Below are 24,239 nucleotides of genomic sequence, written 5' to 3' on the forward strand. Positions count from 1 at the left end.
GCCTCCTTTCAAGAGGCTCAGAAGCCTCCTTTCAAGAGGCTCAGGCCTCCTTTCAAGAGGCTCAGAAGCCTCCTTTCAAGAGGCTCAAGCCTCCTTTCAAGAGGCTCAGCCTCCTTCAAGAGGCTCAGCCTCCTTTCAAGAGGCTCGGAAGCCTCCTTTCAAGAGGCTCGGAAGCCTCCTTTCAAGAGGCTCGGAAGCCTCCTTTCAAGAGGCTCGGAAGCCTGCTTTCAAAAGGCTCGGAAACCTCCTTTCAAGAGGCTCGGAAGCCTCCTTTCAAGAGGCTCGGAAGCCGCCTCCTTTCAAGAGGCTCGGAAGCCGCCTCCTTTCAAGAGGCTCGGAAGCCGCCTCCTTTCAAGAGGCTCGGAAGCCTCCTTTCAAGAGGCTCGGAAGCCTCCTTTCAAGAGGCTCGGGAGCCTACTTTCAAGAGGCTCGGAAGCCTCCTTCCAAGAAGTTCGGAAGCCTTCTTTCGAGAGGTTCAGAAGCCTCCTTTCAAATGGCTCGGAAGCCTCCTTTCATGAAGCTCAAAAGCCTCTTTTCTAGAGAATCAAAAACCTCCTTTTGTAGAGGCTCGGAAGCCTCCCTTCAAGAGGCTCCGAAGCCTCCTTTCAAGAGTCTCGGAAGCCTCCTTTCAAGATCCTTTCTAGATACTCGAAAGCCTCTTTCCAAGAGACCACGAAGCCAAGAGGCTCGGAAGCTTCATTCCAAGAGGCTCGGAAGCCTGCTTTCAAGGGGCTCGGAAGCCTTTTTTTCTAGAGGCTCAAAAGCCTACTTTCCAGATCCTTTCAAGAGACTCAAAAGCCTTTTTTGTACAGGCTCAAAAGCCTCCTTTTCTAGAGACTCGGAAGCCTCCTTTCAAGAGGCTCTGAAGCCTTTTTCAAGAAACTCGGAATGCTCCATTCGAGAGGCTCGGAAGCCTCTTTTCAAGAGGTTCGGAAGCCTCCTTTGAAGTGGTTAGGTTGCCTACTTTCAAGAGGCTCGTAAGCCTCGCTACAAGAAGCTCAGAATTCTTCTTTCAAAAGGCTTGGAACCATACTATCAAGAGGCTCAGAAACTTCCTTTCAAGATGCAAAGGACGCTTCTTTTTAAGTGGCTCGAAAACCGCCTTCAAGTGGCTCCGAAGCCTCTCTACAAGAGGCTCAGAAGCCTCTAATAAAGAAACGCGGAAGCCTACTTTAAAAGGATTGAAAAGAGCTTCCCTTCAAAGGGCTCGGAATTATGTTTTCAAGAGGATTAGAAGCTTGCTTTCGAGAGGGGGTACCTCAATTAATGCAAAAGTTCGAAGGGGTACCTCTTAAGAAAAAGGTTGAGAACCGGTGCACTACACGTTTCTTCGATATAGCATGTTATATATTCCACAAAATAATAATCACCCAGGTTGACGTTCATCACTTCGTCTTTTATTTGCCTATTCTATTTATCGAGGGATTCCTCGCAGCCCATTTATTACAGACGGTTCAAACATGTATAATTTGTGTCTTCAAGAAAATAATACACGGACGGCTTGTTTTCATAAGAAATAGCAGATATTTTTAAATGTACAGCCATTTCTTCATTCAAAGCTTGAACATCCTTTTGTGTTCAATAAAATCATCTGCAATACAACTATCTATCTATCTAGGTGTAATTTAATATTAGAAATAAAAACAATGTTAATTGCAGAATTTAGAGGTGACCCATCTTACCCCGGCATTTTTTTGATTTACAGAAAAATAGACTTCCACTTTCAAGACTCAAAATGAAATAAAAAGTATAATTTTTGTGGAGCTATCTTTTCAGATTCACGTTGAAAATGTTAATTAAAATGTTTCTGTTTTGAGGCATTCATGGTTCGCCTTGGGCGACCCATCTTGCCCCATCCTACCCTACTAATCTTACCTTCTCTCCACCCGGCGTCTCGTGCAGGAATATATCCGACCACATAAGAATCCCGGTTGTGTCTCGTTCGCTGCCACCCCGCCACGAGAATCCTGTGAGTGGTTCATTTTCGTCACCCAGCCATTCCGAAATGCTCTTATTGTGAACATACTGAAATAAAAAACGAAACAAAGGTCATTGATTATATTTTTTGTATAGGATAGAATCACGATTACCTTCGAGTACATGTATCGCAGGAAGAAATCCAGCAGGAAACTTTTGCCCTTGCGGAACGCTCCGGCAACTGAGATGACGACCACCGTTCGGTCCCGCACGTTTTCCTGCAGCAGAATTTCCGTCAGTGCTTCTTCGTTCAGTGTGAATGTGTGCTCTTCGCCGCTTTCGACCACCTGTATCGGTTTCGCTGCTGCCGCCATTATGTCCGTTGTGGTTTTATCTCTGTTTTCAGGCCAGGGTGTTCTTCGGTGGGCACTCGTCTGTGCCTAATTCCGTAATTTGGCTTCACTGGAGCCCAACTTTACATCCAGCGGTTGGACCTGTCGGAGTAACAAAAAATAAGGATCCAATCAGTCAATTATCCCTTTGATGCAAACTGTGTGGCTATTGAAGTGTGCGATTTATCACTAGTCAGTTCGACCCACCCTTCGCAGAACGAGATGAAAATCACCTGGAAATGACTAAGCAAGCAACACATTTTTATCATCTATGGATTGAAATAATTTGCACTCACACGTATAGAACAAATCGGTAGATACAAAACATAGGTAAAGGTAATAACTGTTATAATCTGGGTGGCAATGGATATGGTTTAATTGCAATGGGTACATTAGAAAATATTAATAAAATAATGTTTGTGCACTATTAGCACCTTCTGATCTAGACCAGTGGCCTACACAGTATTCAGGTGTATCAAACTTATTAGTGTCTTTTGGACAGTAGGCTCTTAGCATAAAGCTCTTTCTTCTTAGGCTCTTAGCACTAAAACCATGTACGTTTCAGGACGATCCTGTTGCATCAATTAGATACCACCACAACCTACGCACAGTACCCGTTTCCCGCTATGTGGAACGAAGCTTACGGAATAACCGGTTCGATGAGGAGTTAAGAGGAAGCATTTTGGAAGAAAAAACTCAGCGCGGTTGGAAATGCTGCAGCATGGGGCACAATTGAGCGTAATCGACTGGAGCGGCTGCAGCAAATCTGCATGTTCCAGAAGAAATAGAGTCACCTAAAAAGTGAAGAAACGCAACAATTCTTATAAAAGCAAAACATATTGGTTAACTAAAACGCGCGTTCTTTTCCACTATTCAAATCAATTTTGAGTATACCAAATTTTTAAACGATTGATGACATTTAAAAACAAATAACATCTAGAGAAGAACTCCACACTTTCACTTAGTGTACGGTAGATGATTTTTTATTCATTTATTATTTTATTTCCTTTATTCCTTCATTATTTTAGAATTTTACGTGTATAGGCTTAATTAGTTTATTCAGTTTCTTCAGTTGGTCTTGAAGGTGAAGTGTGATTGGGGTCAATTGTGCTGACAATCAATTTCTAGTCGATAAACGCCATTCTAACGTTATTTAATTCCACGATCTCGTGTTTTATGATGTTCAAATGAATCAATATTAAACAAATTCATCTTAATATAAAGAGGGTCCCACATCAAAAAAAAACTGTAGAAAATTACTTAGTTGTTCGATCCTTTTCAAACTTTCAGACAATAATATATAACCCATTAGTAAGCATTTGGCATATTTATTTCATTCAACTTCAATGCCATAACCGTACGCTAGCACTCCACCCTATTAGGTTCTGTACAACATCTAGCTGCAGTTTCTTCTGTACGGAAACCAGTTTTTTCTTCATGTCGCCTCAGATTTGACCTCCTTGGGATGCTTCTGTAGTGACTGCTTCAAAATAGCCCAGAATTATCCGGTGGGCCTTAGTTCCGATGCATTGGGAGGATTCATGTCCTTGGGTACGAAAGTGACCCCGTTGGCTTTTACTCCAGGACAACACTTGATTAGCGGCACGAAACTGGATCCGACCAGGAGATCGTAGGGCCTTCGTGTTGCTTCAACAGGATCCCTCTCCTTGTTCAAGGGGCACACGGTGGCTGGCGTCTGTCTCCCTCAGTGGCACGGAGTGAAAAGCTGGCACTCCTCCCCAGCCAACATAACTAAACCGCTCCATTGCGACTATTGCGAGACGCTTTAAAAAAGGTGCCAACATGGAAGATATATGAAGATCGGTCACCGAGCTGCTTAACACCGAGTTTAGGAACCATGACCACCGCGACACTGACGTTTCCTCTCGAGAGAAGGCGTCTGTATGTATTGAGTAGCCTTCTCAAACAATGTAGAGTCTTCTCGGCGGAAACCGTAATGCTCATTCATAGTTGACGTATCAATCATTCGATATTTCAGCGAATTTGACTTGTTACGGATTTATTAGGGTAATTCAACTGCTGCAACATCGATACGACGCTTGTTCCAAACCTTATTTAAGTGCTTGTAGGTTGAAACAATTTGAATCCGTGATGTTTGTTCCTAATTCTAAATACATTCGATAATGCAATGGTTGTCCCGTCAACTATGAAATTATGGTCCGCGTAGCTCTGTTCATGCCCAATACTACTCCCTCCGACAAAACGGTCCTAGTCCTAGCTGATTCCGCCAATGCCATCGCTGGGCTGCAAGCGACCACCCGAAATACCAAAGGATCCAGACGATTCTCGCTTGGAAATAACCGTTGACAACCTTCGCCTGGATCCCTGAGCAGTATATGGTGCCAGGGAGCGTTACTGCGGACAATCTGGCTAAAGTCGGTCACCATGGCCAGTGTTTTACAAAATCATCGGTTCCCCCGGCTGACACTAAGGCCTTGATCAAAGAGAGTGTCAAAAAGGATTGGAAGCACCAATGGGCAGCTTTCAGGTATACGCAACTACGGAAGGGCACATGCAAGGAACCCTGGAACGACATGCTCAGTTTCAAGGACCTACCTTGCACCGACCATACATAATTACGGCGATAGGCTCTTCCGAGCCGTTTGTGAAATCTGCGAGGAGCTAAACTCAGCGGAACATTTACATGCTACCAGATTTCGCCAGATAAGGATTGTTTGAAGATCATTGACGCCGGCATTACAAGAACGCTGGTTAATTGCTTCAAGACAAGTGGCCACAGGCCGTCGGGACCCGGACCTTCGATGGAATTCAGATTAAAGAGCCCCTTACAAGCTTCTTCGACGGAAACGATAATAATTGGCAGAGCTACGTAATATTTGATTATTCTGTTAAGTAACAAGTTACTCATTTGCGACTGTTCCATAGCAACCATATAACCAAAGGCCGGCTCACTAGAAAAAATATCCCCCCTAGAATATGATAATTTAGTTAGCAGTGATATAAATTTTCAGCATATAGCATAAGGTACACCGGGGCAAGTTGAAACGGTTTTTTCAAAGTTGAAATTTGAAGTGCTGTAAAAGAATCACCCTTTGATGAATTTTGAATCCGTTTGCGGTGTTTGCTAGTTCGGGCCAAAGATTATACATAAAAAATGAGCAACCTTACTAAACTTTTTTATAAAAATTTTGTATACTAAAATTATTTTTTTATATGCATCGTTTCAACTTGCCCCGCATATCGGGGTAAGTTGAAACACTGCGCTGTATACATACATAAGCTTACTATACCGTATAGGCATACAAAATATATGTACTCAGTGTGACTCAAGATGCACGAGGTTGTAAAGGTGACTATACTGCCAAGATTCGCATAAGAGTCCCATGTAAATTTTTGACGATTTTGATTATCTTTCAGAAATAAGCTTAAAATCGTCTCCTAAAACCTTGATAAAAAAGTAGGCTTTGTTCTAGAAATTTGAAAATCAAATCCCACTTGTGTTGTCTCATCTTGTATAAAAGTCACATTCCAGATTTTAATATACTATACTCTTTCTATGAATTGTACGATTGATTAATTCGGCTGTGTCTTCATAAATCCACATTAATTAACCAGCGTATCTCTCATAGACTCTCGATTGGAGAAAGGGGGGCTGCGGAAGTGAAAGGTGGAGTTAACGAAATGTTTACATGTTCTAAGTTTTATTTTATAAGAGCTGCTGCTCACAGCGAGGCAAAGTAGATTAAGAATCTCAAAAGTATACCGTGCAGCCTAAACATGGCCCCTTTTCATTTTTTTTTAGTGAAGATTGTAGGAGAGTTGCATTCATTCATTTAATTTTCAGAATTTTGGACCTTTCTATAAATGTTTGTTTTTCGAATGTATTTACGGATTATGTTGAATTCTGGAAATATAAATTGCGAGAGTGACGTATTGAATCGTTGTTTCAACTTGCCCCGCACCACGCATTTCTATTTGCCCCGATGGGTTGAAAATGCGGAGAATTATGAAACGAGCAAAATACAAAAATTAAAACGTATCTTTCATCAATTTTTCATAATCATTATGCTTATTCAACATTGAATGATTACCTACCGTGAAAATTTGATGAAAAAACTCTTCCAAACATCATTTTGAGACCTGTTTCATTGGCACGTCAAAAAGTTGGTTTGGATTTTGCAAAAGGCGAAAAATAAACAATGGCAGGGATTGCTTTTAGTAGTTGCAATCCTCCGGAAATGGCAATCAGAAGGTGCGTTTAGGGGAGTAATTGGTTGAAAAAAATAATCAGGGCATTTGGTCATTGCTGGTCTAAATTACAGCTTCCGTTTCAACTTACCCCGCATTTCAACTTGCCCCGGTGTACCTTAACGAATTTCTGAAAAAAATTGAAAACAAAAGAGTCATCTCCCATATTTTCCCTATCTTAAAGGAATGAGTTTAAGACAATTGAGCTTGTTTCTCATTTCTTAGAAATGTGTAATTTCACTTAGTGTAATTGTGAAAAAGCAATGTTGAACGGCTCGCCTATTGTTGAACGCACGTGCTTTTCTTATGGCAGTTCAACAATAGGCGAAAAAATTAGCCGTTCAACATTTGGCGGTTTCCCCTAATTGATTTGAAAGCATCGAAGTAAGCATGATATGAATAACAACGAAGAGCCACCAAAATATCAATCGAAGCAATCGTGGTACTTCGCCAAAGACATGTGGTCAACTATCACGGACTGCAGTGACAGTTTTCCAGCAGACGCCCGCTTGCCTAGCAGCATGATAATCTCCACAATTCCCATCAGCATCCGAAAAGAATTCTCACCAGAATCCGAGATGTCTCATTGGAATCTCTAATGAATTCCTTTCAGAATAGTCGGAAGTATTGAAATCGGAATCCAAAAGAATTCACACTGGGTTCCATTCGGTATCGTTGAGAGATACAATTGGGAATCTGTGGGGGAAACCCTTACTAATCCATGGAGGATTTGCTTCAGAATCTCTCGTTAATTTGCTTCGAAATTCATCCAGAGTCATTCGAAGATTTGTTTCGGAATGGTTCGGAGATTTACTAAGGAATTCCTTGACGATTTGTTTCAGAATACTTCGTCGATTTGCTTCCCGATTTGAATCTCTTGAATATTTAATTCGGAATCCCTTGACGAATTGATTTGGAATCATTTGACGATTAGCTTCGGAATACATCGACGGTTTGCTTCGGAATCCCTCGAAGATTTTCTTCGGAAATCCCTGGAACATTCCCGTCGGAATTCTTGAATATTCCGTCGGAATTCCTGGAGGATTCCATTCACCTCTAGAAGATTCTCATTGGAATCCCTGAAACATTTCCGTCAGATTGAACATTCCCGCCCAAATCCTTAGAATGTTTCCGTTGTAATTCCTGGAACATTTCCGTCGGAGTCCTTGGAGGATTCCCGTCGACATTCCGGGTGGATTTGGAATTCCTAGAACATTCCCTTCGGACTCCCTGGAATCCCAGTCGGAATCTCTGGTGGATTGCCTTCAGAATCCCTGGAGGTTCCCTTCGATATGCTTGGAGGACTCCCGTCGAAATCTCTTGAGATTCCCATCGGAATCCCTGGAACATTCCCGTCGGAATCACTAAAGGATTCTCATCGAAATCCTTGGAAGATTCTCGTCGCAATCCCTGGATGCATGTTGCATTTTTTTTTTCATTTGAGATTGATAGATTAATTATGAAATATGCAAAACTACCCACTGCCTACCGGTGGGAGCCTGACGGCGATTCATCACATATTGCCCTGTGAGTGTGCGGGACAAAGTTGAGCGCTACTACACTATCAATTTAAGTCGTAGCAATAATCGGCTACGGCAATTGCCGTAGGTGGTTGAACCGGATTTATCACATTACCACTAGGATAACTTAATGAGGTGGTAAAACGTTCGAGAATTTTTGAAAAAAAAACTCAAAATAGATGAAGGGATTATAGTCCCCACTAGGCATCAAGGCTGCCTCCTGCCAAACGGCTCGTTATCTTTCTTTAAAGAGGCTCCGAAGCCTCCTTTCAACAGGCTCAGAAGTGTTCTTTCAAGAGGCTCAGAAGCCTTCTTTAAAGAGACTCGGAAGATTCCTTTCAAGATGCTCCGAAGTCTCCGTTGAAGAGGCTCGGCGGAAGCCTCCTTTCAAGAAGCTCGGAAACCTCCTTTCAAGAGGCTCGAAAGTCGCCTTTCAAGAGTCTTGGAATCCTCCTTTCAAAAAGCTCCGGAGCCCCTTTCAAAAGGCTCGGAACCCTCCTTTCATAAGCCTCGGAAGTTTCATTTCAAGAAGCTTGGAAGCCTGCTTTCAAGAGGCTCGGAAGCTCCATTTCAAAAGGTTCGTAAGCCTCCTTCAATAGCCTCGGAAGCCTACAAAAGTCCTCAAAGTCTTATATGAAACTTGATGCATAAAATCAATTTGAATTAGTTTTAGTTTTCGTTGGTTTTCAGGTCAGTGTTTCATATATCTCATGAGTTGCGCTTATTTTCATTTACAGCGAAAATGAATATAAAAATTCAAAGGGGTACCTCTCAAAAAACCGCTGGGTTAAGGCTGGATCACAATAGCGCGTTGCGCGTCGCGTCGCGTTGGACTTCAACGGCAGCGTTTTGTACTAAATCGCGCCATCAGCGCGTTTGACGCGTTTGCAGTCACAATACTACTTCAGCGTTGGGCTGTTTTATGATTTTTAAATGTCATAATATTGTGTAGTTCCGGGTTTTGATCGTATTTGAAGTAGTTGCGAGAATTTATTTCCAAGAAAATTGAGTAAATTATGCAACGCGAAATGGAACGGATTGTGCGACCGGCTGCAGGCTTGACAGCTTTATATTATTTACGCGATTTTCTCATCAGAGGCAAGTCACGGCGTTGGTGGGTTCGACCTTCTAACCAGTATCGCTCCACTGAAGGATATTTTGAAACCGATTACGATCGAATGCGGCAAAGAGATCCGGATTACTTCCAGGAATCGATACGTATGAGCCCTTCCACTTTCGACCTACTGTTGAGGAAAGTTCGATCTCGGCTGGAGAAATTCTCATTTCGAAGGCCTATTTCTCCAGCATGTAGATTGTTTCTCACTCTAATGTAAGTGATCTCGAATTTCTTTAAACTATATTTTTTTTCAATATTTTGAAACCTTTGTCAGGTATCTTGCTCATGGTACCCCAGTCGCTAAAATGGCCAGAATGTTCAAGATGGTTGAATCAACGATTCGTAATATCACGATGGAGGTGAGCGACGTCCTTTGGGAAGTTCTCGTTCATGATTACCTACCTGTGCCGCTTGAAGAAGACTTCAGAAGGTATGCCGAAGAGTTCAAAGAGAAGTGGAAGTTTCCAAATTGCTGCGGTGCAATTGACGGGAAGCACGTCGCCATCCAATGCCCACCGAATGCCGGGTCCACTTTCTACAACTATAAAGGATATCACTCGATCGTTCTCATGGGATTATGTAACGCGAACTATGAATTGATGGTGGATATTGGCGCTTTCGGTGGAAACAGTGATGGAGGTATTTTCTCCAATTGCATTTTTGGCCAACTTTGCTGCAAAATCAAGTGGGTTTACCTGAACCTTGTGCCCTTCCTAATACCGAAGTTATGTTTCCTCATTTTATTGTGGGTTACTTTGCGTTCCCCTTAAAACAATTTGATGAGACCATACCCAGGTACGAATCTTCCACCGAGAAAGGAAAACTTTAATACTCGGCTCAGCATTGCAAGGAGAACCATCGAAAATACATTCGGTATCCTAGTTTCAAGATGGAGAATTATGAATAAAACAATGGATCTGCAGCCAGAAAATGCAATGAAAGTTGTCAAGGCATCGATAATTCTCCATAATTTTTTGAAAAAATTGAATTCTGAGGTATATTGTCCGGAAAGGTACGTTGATCAGGTAGATGGTTCGGGCAACATAATCATCGAAGGGGAATGGCGAGCTAATATCGAACCATTACTGAGTGTGAGCGCAGGCGAAGTTCAACGGGGAAATAACGCAAGCAGAAATGCGATGCAGCTTCGTGACAAATTGGCCGATTATTTGATATTAAATTGAACCGCTTTTGATGAAAATAAATAATTTTTAGTCTTGAAATGAAGAGAACATTTGTTTATGAACATGAATTCCATCCAGAAAAGCTTAATCTATCACCGGTTTGGGTCTCCAGTAACCTTGTGAGCAAAGGCATAAGGTTGCCAATCCGTGTCTTTACAAAATTATGAAAAAAAAATTGTTTTATGTTGTCCGCGAATTCCTACAGGAATACAACCAAAAATGTCTCCAGCAATTCTACCGGAAATTATGTCCAAAGTTCCGCCGAAAGTTTCTACTTAAAATCATTCGAAAAATAAAGAAGTAATATAAGCAAATCTATGAGAATTCTTGATAATATCTAAAGTTTTTATCTGGTTATTCCTGCAGACTTTCCACTGTTAATTTCTCTTAAAAATCCGTTTTAGATTCCTTCGAGAGCTCTTCTAGAAATTTTGTTCGGGAGTTCCTCTAGTAATTCATTCAAGAATTCCTCTACGAACTATAATAGTAATTTCTCTCAAAGTGCTCTATAAGAATCTTAGCTTGAAAATTCTCTAGGAAACTTCAACAAGATTACCACCGAAAATTATTTCAGGATGTCCTTCAAGAATTCCACCAAAAATTGCTCCAGGAATTCTTTCATAAAACGCTTCATTAGAAATTCATAAGAAAGATCTTTCAGGAGATCTTCCAGAAATTCCTCCGTGATTTCCTTCAAAAACTCCCAAAAGATTTTTCCAGGAATTTCTTCGGAAGTTTTATATTACAATATATTAAATATTCTTCCATGAATTCATCTGGAAATTCGAGCAGGTATGCTTTCAAAAATTCTCCAGGTTTTCATTCGAGAATATCTACATGACATTTTTCCGGGAATTTCTCCAGGAATTCCTCCGTGTATTCTTTCAGGAATTCATTAAAAAAAATTCCAGGAATTCCTTCGAAAATTTCTCCAGTAGTTTTTTCAGGAATTCCTCCGGGGGATTTATCCAAAAAAAATTCCGAGAATTCCTGCAGCCTCAAGGAGTTGATCCGAGAATTCCTCCAGGAACTCATCCGGGAATTCATCCCGGAACTCCTCCGGGAGTTCTTCCAGGAAATTCCCCCAGGAGCTCCTCCACGAATTCCTCCGAGAGCTACTACAGAAATCCATCCAGGAGTTCCTCCAGGAATTCCTCCGAGAGTTCCTCCATGAATTCCTCCGGAAATTCCTCCGAGAGATTCTCCAGGAATTCCTTCGAAAATTTCTCCAGTAGTTTTTTCAGGAATTCCTCCGGGGGATTTTGATCCGAGAATTCCTCCAGGAGTTCCACCAGGAATTCCTCCGAGAGTTCCTCCATGAATTCCTCCGGAAATTCCTCCGGGAGCTCCAATAGGAATCCCTCCGGGAGTTGCTCCAGGAATCCCTCCGGGAGTTCCTCCAGGAATTCCTCCGGCAGTCACTCCAGGAATTCATTCGGAAGTTCCCCCACGAATTCATTCGGGAGTTCCTGCAGGAATTCATCCGAGAGTTGCTCCAGGAATTCCTCAGTAGTTCCTCCGGAATTTTTTACAGGAATTCCTCCAGGTATTCGTCCAGGAGTGCCTCCAGGAATTCATCCGGGAGTGCCTCCAGGAATTCCTCCCGGAGTTCGACAAGGAATTCCTCCGAGAGTTCTTCCAAGAATTTCTCCGCAAGTTCCTCCAGGAATTCTTCTTGGAGTTCCTCAAGGAACTCCTCCAGGAGTTCTTTCAGGAATTCCTCCGGGAGTTTTACCTGGAATTCTTCCGTAAGTTCCTCCAGCAATTCTTCCGAGAGTCCATCTACGAATTTCTCCGGGAATTCCTCCAGGAATTCATTCGGAAGTTCCTCCAGGAATTCATTCGGAAGCTTCCTCTGGAAATTCTTCCAGGAATTCCTCCGAGAGTTCCTCCAGGAATTTGTCCAGGAGTGCCTCCAGGAATTCATCCGGGAGTTCCTCCTCGTCAAGGAATTCCTCCGAGAGTTGCTCCAGGAATTCCTCCGGAAATTCTTCCTGGAATTCCTCCGAGAGTTCCTCCGGAAATACCTCCGAGAGTTCTTCCAAGAATTCCTCCGGAAGTTCCTCCAGGAATTCTTTCGGGAGTTTCTCTAGGAATTCATCTGGGAGTTCCTCCAGGAATTCCTTCGGGAGATCTTACAGGAATTCCTTCGGGAGTTCTTACAGGAATTTCTTCGAGAGTTTTTCCAGGAATTCATTCGGAAGTTCTTCCGGGAATTTCACCGGGAGTTCCTCCAGGAATTCGACCGGGAGTGTCTCCAGGAATTCCTCCGGAAATTTCACCTGGAATTCTTCCAGAAGTTCCTCCAGCAATTCTTCCGAAAGTCCATATAGGAATTCCTCCGGAAATTTCTCCAGGAATTCATTTGGAAGTTTCACTAGGAATTCATTCGGGAGTTCCTCCAGGAATTCATTTGGGAGTTCCTCCAGGAATTCCTGCGGGAGTTTGTCAAGGAATTCCTCCGGGAGTTCCTCCGGAAATACCTCTGGGAGCTCTTCCAAGAATTCCTCAGCAAGTTCCTCCAGGAATTCTTCTGGGAGTTCCTCAAGGATTTCCTCCAGGAGTTCTTCCAGAAATTCCTCCTTTCACGTGGAATTCTTCCGGAAGTTCATCCAACAATTCTTCCGAGAGTCCATCTAGGAATTCCTCCGGGAGTTGCTCTAGAGAGCCTTCAGGAGTTCTTCAGGAAAACCTCCAAGAACTGCTCCGGGAATTTATCAAGTAACTTCTCTGGGAGTTTCTTCAGGAAATTCATTTTTGAATTCTTCCGTGAATGTCTCCTGAAGTTTCTTCAAGAATTCCTTTGGAAATTCTTCCAGAAATTCCTCCGGGACTTTCTCCATAAATTCTTTCAGGAGTTCCTCCAAGTATTTCTCCTCGATTTTCTCCGAGAATTCTTTCGGGAAATCCTTCGGAAATTCTTCCTACGAGAATGTCTCCAGGAATTCGTCCGGGAATGTCTCCAATAGCTCCTCCAGTAGCTTCTTCGGGAATTTCTGCAAGAGTTGCTCCAGGAATTCCTCTGGGGACTTCCTCCAGAAAGTCCTTCGTGAATGTTACTATGGAATTACGTAGTTACGGGAATAAATAAGAAAATTTCTCCAGTGATTCCTTCAGAATTTCCTCCAGGAATTTTTCCATGAATTCTTTCCGGAATTCCTCCAGGAGTTCCTCAGGGAATTCCTCCAGGAACTCATACGGGAATGTCTCCAGGAATTCCTCTGAGAATGTCTCCAGGAATTATTCCAGGAATGTCTCCAGGAATGTCTCCGGGAATTCCTCTGGGAATGTCCCCAGAAATTTCTCTGGGAATGTGTCCTAAAATTCCTCCGGGAATGTCTCCAGGAACTCCTCCGGGAAATTCTCAGAGAATGTCTCCAGGAACTCACGGATGAATTCCTAGAGACATTCCCGGAGGAATTTCTGTAGACATTTCCAGAGGATTTCCTGGAGAGATTCCTGGAGAAATTCCCGCGGGAATTCCTAGAGATATTCCCCGAGGAATTCCTAGAGACATTCCCGAAGGAATTGCTTGAGACATTCTTGGAGGATTTCCTGGAGACATTCACGGAAGAATTCTTAGAGAAACTCTTGAAAGAATTCATCAGAGCAGTTTCTAGAGCAATTCCCGTGAGAATTCTTGGAGAAATTCTCACAGGAGTGAGAAGGAACTACTGGATACATTCCCGGAGGAATACCCCTCGAGACTCTTGGAGGAATTCCCGAAAGAATAACTGGAGGAGTTCTTGAAGGAATTCTGAGAGAAAATCCTGGAGACATTCGCGGAGCACTTCCTGGAGACATTCCCGAAGGTATACCTGGAGAAATTATGCGGAGGACTTCCTGGAGACATTCCCTGGGGAATTCCTGGAGACATTTCCTGGGGAATTCCTGGAGACATTCCTGTAGGCATTACTAAAAGAATTTCTACAGGAACTTCCGGATGAATTCCTGCAGAATTTCCCGCAGGAATTCCTGGAGGATTTTCCGGAGGAATTCCTGGAGGAACTCCCGGAGAAATTCCTGGAGGAACTCTAGGAGAAATTTCTAGAGGAACCTTCTGAGAAATTCCTGGGGAAACTCCCGCAGGAATTTCCTGGAAGAATCCCCTGAGGAACTCCTGGAGGAATTCCCGAAGGAACTCCTGGAGGAATTCCCGAAGGAATTCCTGGGGGAAATTTCGAAAGAATCACTGGAGGAGTTCCCACAGTAACGCCCGTAACTCGCCCGTAATTTCATGGTAACATTCCCGATGGAACTCCTGGAGACATTTCCCGAGGAATTCCTAAAGAAACTCCTGGAAGAATTACAGGAGGAATTTCTGGAGGAATTCTTGCAGGAATTCCTGGAGGAGCTACTAGAGGCATTCTCGGAGGAATTCCCAGGAAACCATCTTGGGGCATTCCCGTAGGAATTCCTGGAAACATTCCCGTAGCAATTTCTGGAGACCTTCCTGAAGGAATTCATAGAAACGTTCTCGGGAGAATTTTGAGAGACATTCCCGGAGGAATCTCTGGAGGAATTCCCGAGGGAGCAAATGGAGGAATTCCCGGAGCAACTCCTGGAGACATTTGCGAAGGACTTTCTGGAAATATTCGCGGAGGACTTTCTGGAGGATTTTCTGCAGGAACTCCCGGCGGAATTCCTGGAGGATTTTCTTTAGGCATTCTCGGACGAATTCTTGAATGAATTTCCGAAGGCATTACTGGAGAAAAAAGGAGGTATTTTTGGAGGAATTCTCGGAGGCATTCCCGAAGAAATTCCATGAGGAATTCCTGAAGGATTTTTTTTGAGGAATTCCCGTCTGAATTGCTGGAGGAATTCATGAAAAATGCTTGGAGGAAATTGCGAATCACTGGAAAAATTTCAATAGTAATTTAAAATTTCTTCAAAACAAAAAGTAAATCATATTTATCAATTATAGAAAATAAATGTAAGGTCTCCAGTTAGCCTTGTAAGCAACAACATGCCACTCTTAAGGTGAGTTACGGCGGCGTCCAAAAATGGCAGCCACAATGGCCGTGCTATCTCTCACCTCACGTTTTTGCTCGCACAAATGTGAATATTTAGGCGGTTAGCACATCTGGAAACCATTTTTTCATGTATGCTGCAAGTGAGCAAAAGTGAAAAACTACTTTTTGCTTTTGTCTGTCGTTTACTTTTCAAGTTATGTGCCCTCAAAAGTGCTATGTAGATTTGAAATTGGGCTCCAACGCGATTCACCTTAAGATGGCAAGTTCGATTCTCGGTTCGGTCTAGAATGTTTTCGTGTGGGAAACACCCTCGTATCCCTGGCCATAGTGTATCCATCTCGGTATCCATTATACTTGCCACACAAGATACATACCAGAGCATTATAGTGATTAATCATAGATTTAATCATGATTAATGAATAATGGGTTATTTAATCATTATTCATTAATCATAATCATACAAAAAAATATGATTTAATCATTATTCACTAATCGTTAATCATAGAATTATACATCTAATCAACAATCACTAATCATATTCATAATTGTTTAGAATTTATTCATTAATAATCAATCATAATCATTGCATACATCGCTTTTATTCATTAATGTTTGATCAAAATCATATAACTTTTATACATTTGAATAATCCAATTTGATAGCCTTAGAGAATGATTACTTCATTATTGATCACTAAGCAAATCATTCAATTTGGTTATTCATAATCATTAATCATTTATCATATAGATCGTTAATTATTAATCATACACATAACTATTGTGTCAGTATTTAATCACGCTCCGTAATCGCTAATCATACTCCAACCATTTTATTCATTAATCATAATCGTTAATCATTATCAAAAATAAATTAATCATTGTTGAATGAGTTGAATTATTTATTCATAACAAATTTAATAATTCATAAGAAGCTTTAATTCATTAACGCTCTGATTACATACTCGTGCTTTGGCTGGAAAAGCTTTCAATCAATAACTGAGGAAATGCTAATTGAATACTGAGTTAAGAGCAGGTCATGTTTCAGATGGAATGTAATGCCATAGATGACGAAAAAGATAAAATAAATGTTAAACAATACTTCCGATACAAAATAATTTTTATTCAACTAATTTATAACAGACAAGTAAGCAAAAATCAAACATTCAAAGTACATACAGTGCTTTTATTCAGGATCTAAGTACTCCACATTCTCAACATCATTGATTGTCTTGTGGACATGATTCAAAATTTCAAGTTCCAGTGAACGAGCCATTGAAAGCGGAAGTATTTCCAACCTGTCACACAGATAACGGGCAAACGAATCATGTCGGGATGTTTTTGCTGGGGTGCACAAAGATTCAACTTTATCCAGCATGTTATGGAATCTGGCATCCATGGCATTTCGCTTTCTTATGGTTGGTGTTTCCGGCTCGATTTGCTGTACTTCTTGTTGTTGTTGCTCGTTTTCCCCGTTCGGATCTGCTTCCGAAAACGATGTTGTCGGATCAGCTGAATTTTGCGATGAGCTTTGGTAATTTGACATCGTGCTGCATCCATTAAATTCTTATTAGGAATGGAAATTAATTTACGAAATTGTTATAACTTACGGTCTTTTCTGACAGTGCGCCTTCAGAAAACTCAATTCGTTGAAATATTGCCATGATGGACTGTCGGGTGCTGCAGATCCGGATGATGAAGCTACGGTAATCTGTCCCTGCTCGCGGACGAATCTGTCCCTCAAGCTTTTCCAGCGATTTTTTATCGAATCAACTATTTATAATAAAAATATAAATATATTTCATACATTTACTTCGTTTTTATAAAAACAATACCTACCCGACTTTTTCAGTTCAGCTGCTATTTCCACCCAAATCTTCTCTTTTTTCAAAACATTACGATAATCCTTACTAGATTTCGCCCACAAGCAATTGTGCTGCTTCACTTTGTTGATTAAATCGCACGTAGTTTCAAAATCCATTTTGTTTCTTTTTATTTTCACGTTTTCAAAAAAAAATGTGTGAACAAGAAGGAAACTTGCGCGTTGATTTTGAATTTTTTCAAAAACAAAGTTCCCGACGCGCGTGACGCGGTCTGTTTAGAACATTTTTTCAAAATTAGTACAACGACGCGAAACACGCGACGCGTCATTGTGATGGCTCACATAGTAAACAACAGTTTCAAAACAACGCGTTAACGCGCTGTCAGCGCGACGCGAAGCTCAACGCGCTATTGTGATCTAGCCGACAAATACAACTTCCTTTGTTAGCAAAATTTCTGAATAAAAATTATTTGATTCCATATATAGGGAAAAAATTAAAATCTAACATAGCTTCTAATGTTTCATTGAATGCAATCCAAAATCATAGGTTTGAGGCGAAAACTCCTTCGGAAATTTTTGGGGAATATTATAAGAGATTTCAGTGAAAAATATCATCGAGAATTTATGCGGAAATACTTGTGAAAAATAGTCCGGTATTTGTGCAGAAATTTCGTCAATTCTTGTGATAACTTTCTCCACGATTTTATGCGGAATATTCGACAAGAAAATAAAACCAGGCGTTTCTTATGCAAAATCCTAGAATTGAAGTAAACTATAATTTTAAATTTAAAAATTTTGGGTTTTAGGAAAATCCTTCAAATTCTAAGCAGAACCTCCTCATCAACACTAGTAGGGTAAAATGCCCAATAGTGGACCCCCTACTAGGGATGAATCGATACAAGTAAATACGAGTAAATACTCGATACTTTTGATTCGATACCAAGTACTTTTGGAATCGATACTTTGATACCGATACCAAGTAAGTATCGAATTGAAGTAGTTAAATCAATTGAGTATTCAATTTAAAATCTATTAAATCTTATAAACTTAAATAGAAAAATTGGAATTTTCCAAAAGAATTTTTTAAATTTTAGTATTTTATTATTAAATCGAATAAGGCCGTTACAAATATTTAATTGACTTTTTGTCCTACTGGTCTCCGAAAGGTCAAGGGGGGAGGGATAATAAAAAATAAATATTAGAATGAAAAAAATAAAAAATAAACTCCTCGGATTTGTTGAAGAATGTTTTGAAAATCCTCAGAATTATCAGAATTTTATTTTGTTGCCCCCACAAAATATTATTTTTTTTTGCAAAAAAAAAATCCGAGGGGGGGGGAGACAAGACAAAATAGATTTTAAATATTTGTATCGGCCTAAATACTTTCAAGTATTTATTTTTTGCCATTCAACGATCCTTCAGAATTGAATAATAATCGATCTTAGATTTGCACTCATTTTTTTTTTTCTTTGTTTGGTATTTTAATCACTGCGACCATTTATTAGATCTATTGTGATAATTTGCACTCATATTTGCAGCTGTTTTCTAATAATCCATTCAATAAGCATTAGAAATTAACGTCTATAGGAACATGAACTAAAAGATACGGTAACTATAAATATAATGATTCAAAGTAACAATTGGTTCACATTGCTTTTACACATTATCGAGATAAGTTAATTATGATATCGATGGACAAATATGTAGTAAAGGAAAGTGCTCAATCCTTCCACTATTCATGAAACACTGAACACAACATAAATTATGAATGACTGCTTGTGAGTGACATAATTTTACTTCAAATTGATGAGTACTCATATGATACAAGTAGGTATCGATACTTCTAATTCGATACTTTAGTGGTATCGATACTTTTATTCGATACTACTTTAAAGTAAAAGTATCGATACCTTAGTGGTATCGTTTCATCCCTACCCCCTAGTAACGAAATTTTGCTCTTCCTGGCATAAAGAGTGGAAATTTTCAAAATATTAATATTGCGTGGTATCTAATATCAAGCTCTGCATCTCCTCTTTACGATACATACATAAAACACTCAAATACTAGACGTTATTCGTTGAAATTAACATTTTAAAATCTGACTGAATTCGCCCTATAGTAGACCCCCTGGGGGTCGATAATAGGAAATTGCTTCCCTATAGTCGACACTTAATTTGATTTTAATGTTCCGTTTCGGGACGTTCTTCTTTCCTATTATGAACCCCCCAAAATATTCTTATAATGGACACTCTAGAGTTTATTTTTATAGAATTGTAAAAAATCATCTAAATTTACTTTACATAGCATTTCCAATGCATGTAATCAAATCATAGGTGTGTAAGGTAGGTTCTCCCAACAGAATTTTACAGCAAAATGTTTACATTGTGTTTCAATAATGCAACACTGGCTGGAGGCTGGAGGGTCCACTATTGGTTGGGGGTCCACTATTGGGCACTTTACCCTATACAAAAAAACTTGCGTGGATACAGTCGTGCCAAAAATCGTTGTAGCTAAATCACCAATCTGTTAGCCATCACTTCTAGTTTTTTTAGGCATATTTTATTTCCGAAAACGATTTCTATCCACCTGGTTATGATTGAAAGATTGACATAAGACATAAAATATAAAAGACATCAATTGGAACATATGAACATGTTTTGAGCATCCCTATCATGCCGCGGTATCAACCCAATCATGTCCTCCGAGTATTTGTCTTTCATTTGGGTCTCAAACCGAAACGAAACAAACGAACAAACAAACAAACGAATCTAAATTATTTATCATCTAGGGAATAACTTTCATTAAAGGCCACAATTTTACGTTAAATCGTGGAAAATGTTTTATAAGGAGTTTCATTCAATCAAAATTGATCTGTACTGAACAGTTCTAATCAAGCACATTGCTCCCATACCACGGAACAGAACACTTGAAATCAATCCCAATCAACGGCCTTTAGTTCAAGATCTATATTAAAGATAATTGAGTCAATAAATCCATACTGAGGCAGCACCGGGCCACTATACCGTTGAAGAAACTGGATTTCATTTGTATCCGTCAGTAACAATCAAATAACCGCACCGGGTGCGAGGTTGCATTATACGGAATGTTTCTAGGTAAGGTAAGTATATCGATTCGAGCGTATCGACAAGATGCATGCCTCCAAATAGGGCCTGATCCCATCGCATCAAAGCAAAGCTTGGTTCGGTTGGTGCAGTGCTGCTGGGAGGAACTCCTCTCGCCAGCTGACGGCGATGATGCCACGATGATGTGCAGGGCTAAAAATAAGAATTAAATAACTGTTCTTTAGTGGTTTCTGTATAGTAAAAAAATATACAGATATATGTAAACTAGTCTAGAGGTTGCACACTACCAGTAAGAGATTTATGGCTAAATTTTGCGCTCTTGAACGCAAACAACGCATAGGGGAGTGTGATCCTTAGAAGACGAAGAATGATGTAAGGCGGCAGTCATAAATCCAAAATCATCGAATCACTTGAGAGTGTGTTTCAGAGGAACGAAGTATAAATATATAACTTTAATATAATCCCAATAAAACTGCGTCTTACTTCGATTTAAGTGCGTAAAAGTGAAGTGGTGTTTGGTGAACAAGCATCGAAGAAAATCAGACTGGATTTATAAAAACCTAAAAGCTAAACAATCATTTCGGACTGGATGTTGTGTTCGGTTATTACAAAAATAAATAAATTATAAATAAATAAATAAATTTCAATGGAACTAATGATAGACTCATTTTACATACCAATGCTAAGTAGCTAATTACTGTGTAAAATAAATATGACGTACAGTAGTATAATTGTGAAATGTGATATTCAAATTAAGGTAAGGTTTACGTCATTAACTTAATTTGAGCCGTTAGCTAGCCCTTACACTTTTCCGAATAATTTAATTGTTGGGTTTCGGAACAGCCTTGTCTAAATAATTCATATAATACTCGTAAGTAATATGTTTAAATTATTCTACTTGGAAACGAAAAGGGCCACATTCGCATTAACTTCGGCTCAAGGTCACCTCACGTTCATAAACTCATGAAACGCATCGGTAAGAGATATCTAACTGAACGCGCGTAAGATTATCAGAGCGTATAGTAAGACATTTACACGGTCACCAGTTTTAGCTCTTACACTTTACAGCCACAGCAGCGCGGGTGTACTTTTCACATCATACCTATACGTACGATGAGAAACGATTACCACAATAAGCCACTCCATATCTGGCAAACTGCAAACCAGCTACAAAGTGGATAGAGATGATCTTGAAAACGAAAAGCCCACACCTATTTGTTCACCTTCATATATCATGAACTTGTAATGTTTATAAGGATTGATAGTTTGGCCATAAAAGTAAAGAAGGCGATGATGGAACATGAAATGTAGATCGCCATTATTTCCTGCCGCAACTTAATGCTTGATCACTCTCGTTGTGGATCATCATCAAGCAGGAAAGATTATTGTGTAAAATTATGAAATTGTTTAGTCACGTGCAATTGAATACGTACTTGACTTTTTGTTCATGCGGGAGAATACTAAAGAAAGCAAAACTCTAATTTGCTTGCACTTATCAAGTCCCATCCGATGTGTTGCACTCTTCCTTTGCTACAATAACGATAAAAACCAAAGTTTTTGCCCAATCGGGTTGTACGCTAAGGTGACGTAGGACTACGTAGCTGTTCGTAACGTATATTATTTGCAATTTTACGTTGTGCGTCTTTAGTACATAGCATAGATATTAGACCCTCTCTTGAACCGCTACCGTCGCCATCGTTGCGAATGAATTTTCTGCAGCAATCCACAGACGACCGTAACCGATGCATATGGTGTATCGCTGCACCGTTACCGACGCAAACTGGAACAAAGAAGAAACAACCGCCACGAAGTCACTGGGGGCTGGGTTAGAATAGAAAACCCCATCGTTGAAGCTGGGGCTGTCAAAGGCGTTTGCAACGAGATGCAACACGACGCAACAAAATTCGAAGGTTCATTGATAATTAATTGTAATTTCTTCACGTGAGTTGCTGCGCACGTCGCGTTAACTTCAATCCTGTATTGACAAATACCGTTTCTCGAAGGATTTTTTATTTTTCTTGGGCTATTCGATCAAGGAAGAGTCAACGCTTCTATATAGACTGACTCTAATCATCAGTAAGAACAAGATTCCGCGATTTGCGTAGCAACGAAGGCGCCATTAGCGGTCACAAAGGAATATCATCAGCATCGGTGGTGGCGTTGCTGCTGAGAATTAAACCTCAACCATGTCTGCTGCAGTTTAGCGGAGAATCATCATGTGTTCGGCCAGCAGCAGCACACAAGTGATATTTTCTCATAAATTTCGGACTGAGGCATGGTAGCTGTTGAGTTAGTGATTGGAAAGACGCATGTTTAAAAGTTAATCGATCCTTTTCAGGACCAAAATTTTACATAAGAAGACTGAGAAAAAATAGGGTGGGAAACATCTCCGGAGAATCAATCGGAGTGAAAAGAAGGCGCCTTTTGTTAATTTGCGGGAAAACATAAAGTGGTTATTTTTGGCAGCATAACTGAAGTGACATTTGACTACGGACACTTTAAACTTTGCCTTTGGATTTTTAATTTTCTAAAAAAAATACGGGGAAAAAATACCAAATTTGAAACAGAAAGTTGTCATCCAACTATCAACAAGACACCCAAATGGTGACACATGCCGGACTGGATTATCCGGAGTGTGGAGTGTGTGTTACTCCGGATAATCGAACCCTCCGGATAATCGAGCCATTTTTTGTTGTCGCTGAAAATTTTTGCTCAAATAATCTTTATTCTAGTTTATATAAAATTTAATAAAATATCCCGTTGGTCCGTTCATGGGCTCTGACTACCGTCAGCGCCGATCCGAAAATCGTCGGCGGCGGCGTTTGTCATAATTTTGGTCGGCGAACGCTTGGCGATTTATTTATTACGTTCGTAACGTGAAGTCTTGTTTACAGGATGTTTTTGAGACATTAACTGGAGAATCTTTTTATTTCGTCGGAAAATCGAATTTTCAACACGAAATGTTCTAAAGTTTTCACCGGAATTTCTTTGAAATTTTCACGGGAAATTGTTTAGAAGTTTGCCTATGCCACCGATCGATTTTTTTCTCGTTGAGAATTTTCCGGAGGAGCTCGTGGATTCGAGCCCAGGTCCGTTCCATTCCACTTTGTATATATTCATATATTTATCATGTTGAACTGGGCTGGACTGAACTGGAAATGGATTCTCATTCTGTTTCCATCTTCTATCTTATACCTACAACTTGACTAATTCTAGCTGGTAACTGTTAGAATTCGAAATGAGCGGCTAGGCTTGCAGAGGGCGAACGATTGCATCATCATTTCCTTCCCATCCCCGATAGACCATGAGGACGTAGCCAGCGCCGTTATCGACCATATAAAATACTAGAGCTCTCGGATTATGCACATTGAGGTTGGAGAGCAAAACCCATGCTCCCATCCATTTGATTCCCTGATTCCCAATTACGATTGTTCTGGTCAATCACGGAGTATAGCAACTACGAAATGCACGGCCATGAGAGATGTCATGCGATGATTACCAACATATATGCCCTTTCACTCTCTTTAGAACGATGGTTGATGAAAAGCCTTCTATTAAATTCTCATCAATTTTTATTTCATGACAGTACATGAAAGTGTGCAATGTCTGCTTTATTATTGTTTTGTTATCACTTGAAACTGGGACATTCGTTGGCATAATGGCGTTTGGCATAAAGGTCGTTAGGCATAGCGGTCGTTTGGCATAATGGTGATTTGGTGTAATAGTTTTGTAATAATTTATTTCGGAACTAATGCATAATATGTTGGCACGGCAAATGCTGGGTAAAGCGTACCATTGGTACTTCGCATACCTGAAGGAATAAAATAGACCCCATCTTGTGGTCCTCCTCTTACCCAGCAACTCCTATCCCTACCTCCCCGTGGTGCTGGCCGGGATACGAGCAACCTTAGGGAAGATCGGGTAACCAACCCCGGTGGGAACTATGGTCGTATGCTGACAGGGAAGGGGGGGGGGTTTGCTCCTCTCCGGGGGTGTAAATTTTAC

General features: G+C 40.5%; 1 protein-coding gene across 3 annotated transcripts in view; it reads right to left on the reverse strand.

Annotated features, from left to right (window-relative positions):
- Positions 1 to 24,239, reverse strand: part of LOC134203966 (atlastin) — a 95,315-nt gene that overhangs the window by 32,434 nt on the left and 38,642 nt on the right. For all 3 annotated transcript variants that reach the window (XM_062678806.1, XM_062678819.1, XM_062678812.1), the window contains exons 2-3: positions 2,091 to 2,411; positions 1,876 to 2,025 (exon numbers count right to left, since the gene is read on the reverse strand). In XM_062678806.1, the coding sequence (XP_062534790.1) occupies positions 1,876 to 2,025; positions 2,091 to 2,291 (351 nt within the window). In that variant the 5' untranslated portion in view covers positions 2,292 to 2,411. The remainder of the gene's footprint in view (positions 1 to 1,875; positions 2,026 to 2,090; positions 2,412 to 24,239) is intronic.

This window comes from Armigeres subalbatus, chromosome 1 (assembly GCF_024139115.2).
Source record: "Armigeres subalbatus isolate Guangzhou_Male chromosome 1, GZ_Asu_2, whole genome shotgun sequence".
NCBI lineage: Eukaryota > Metazoa > Arthropoda > Insecta > Diptera > Culicidae > Armigeres > Armigeres subalbatus.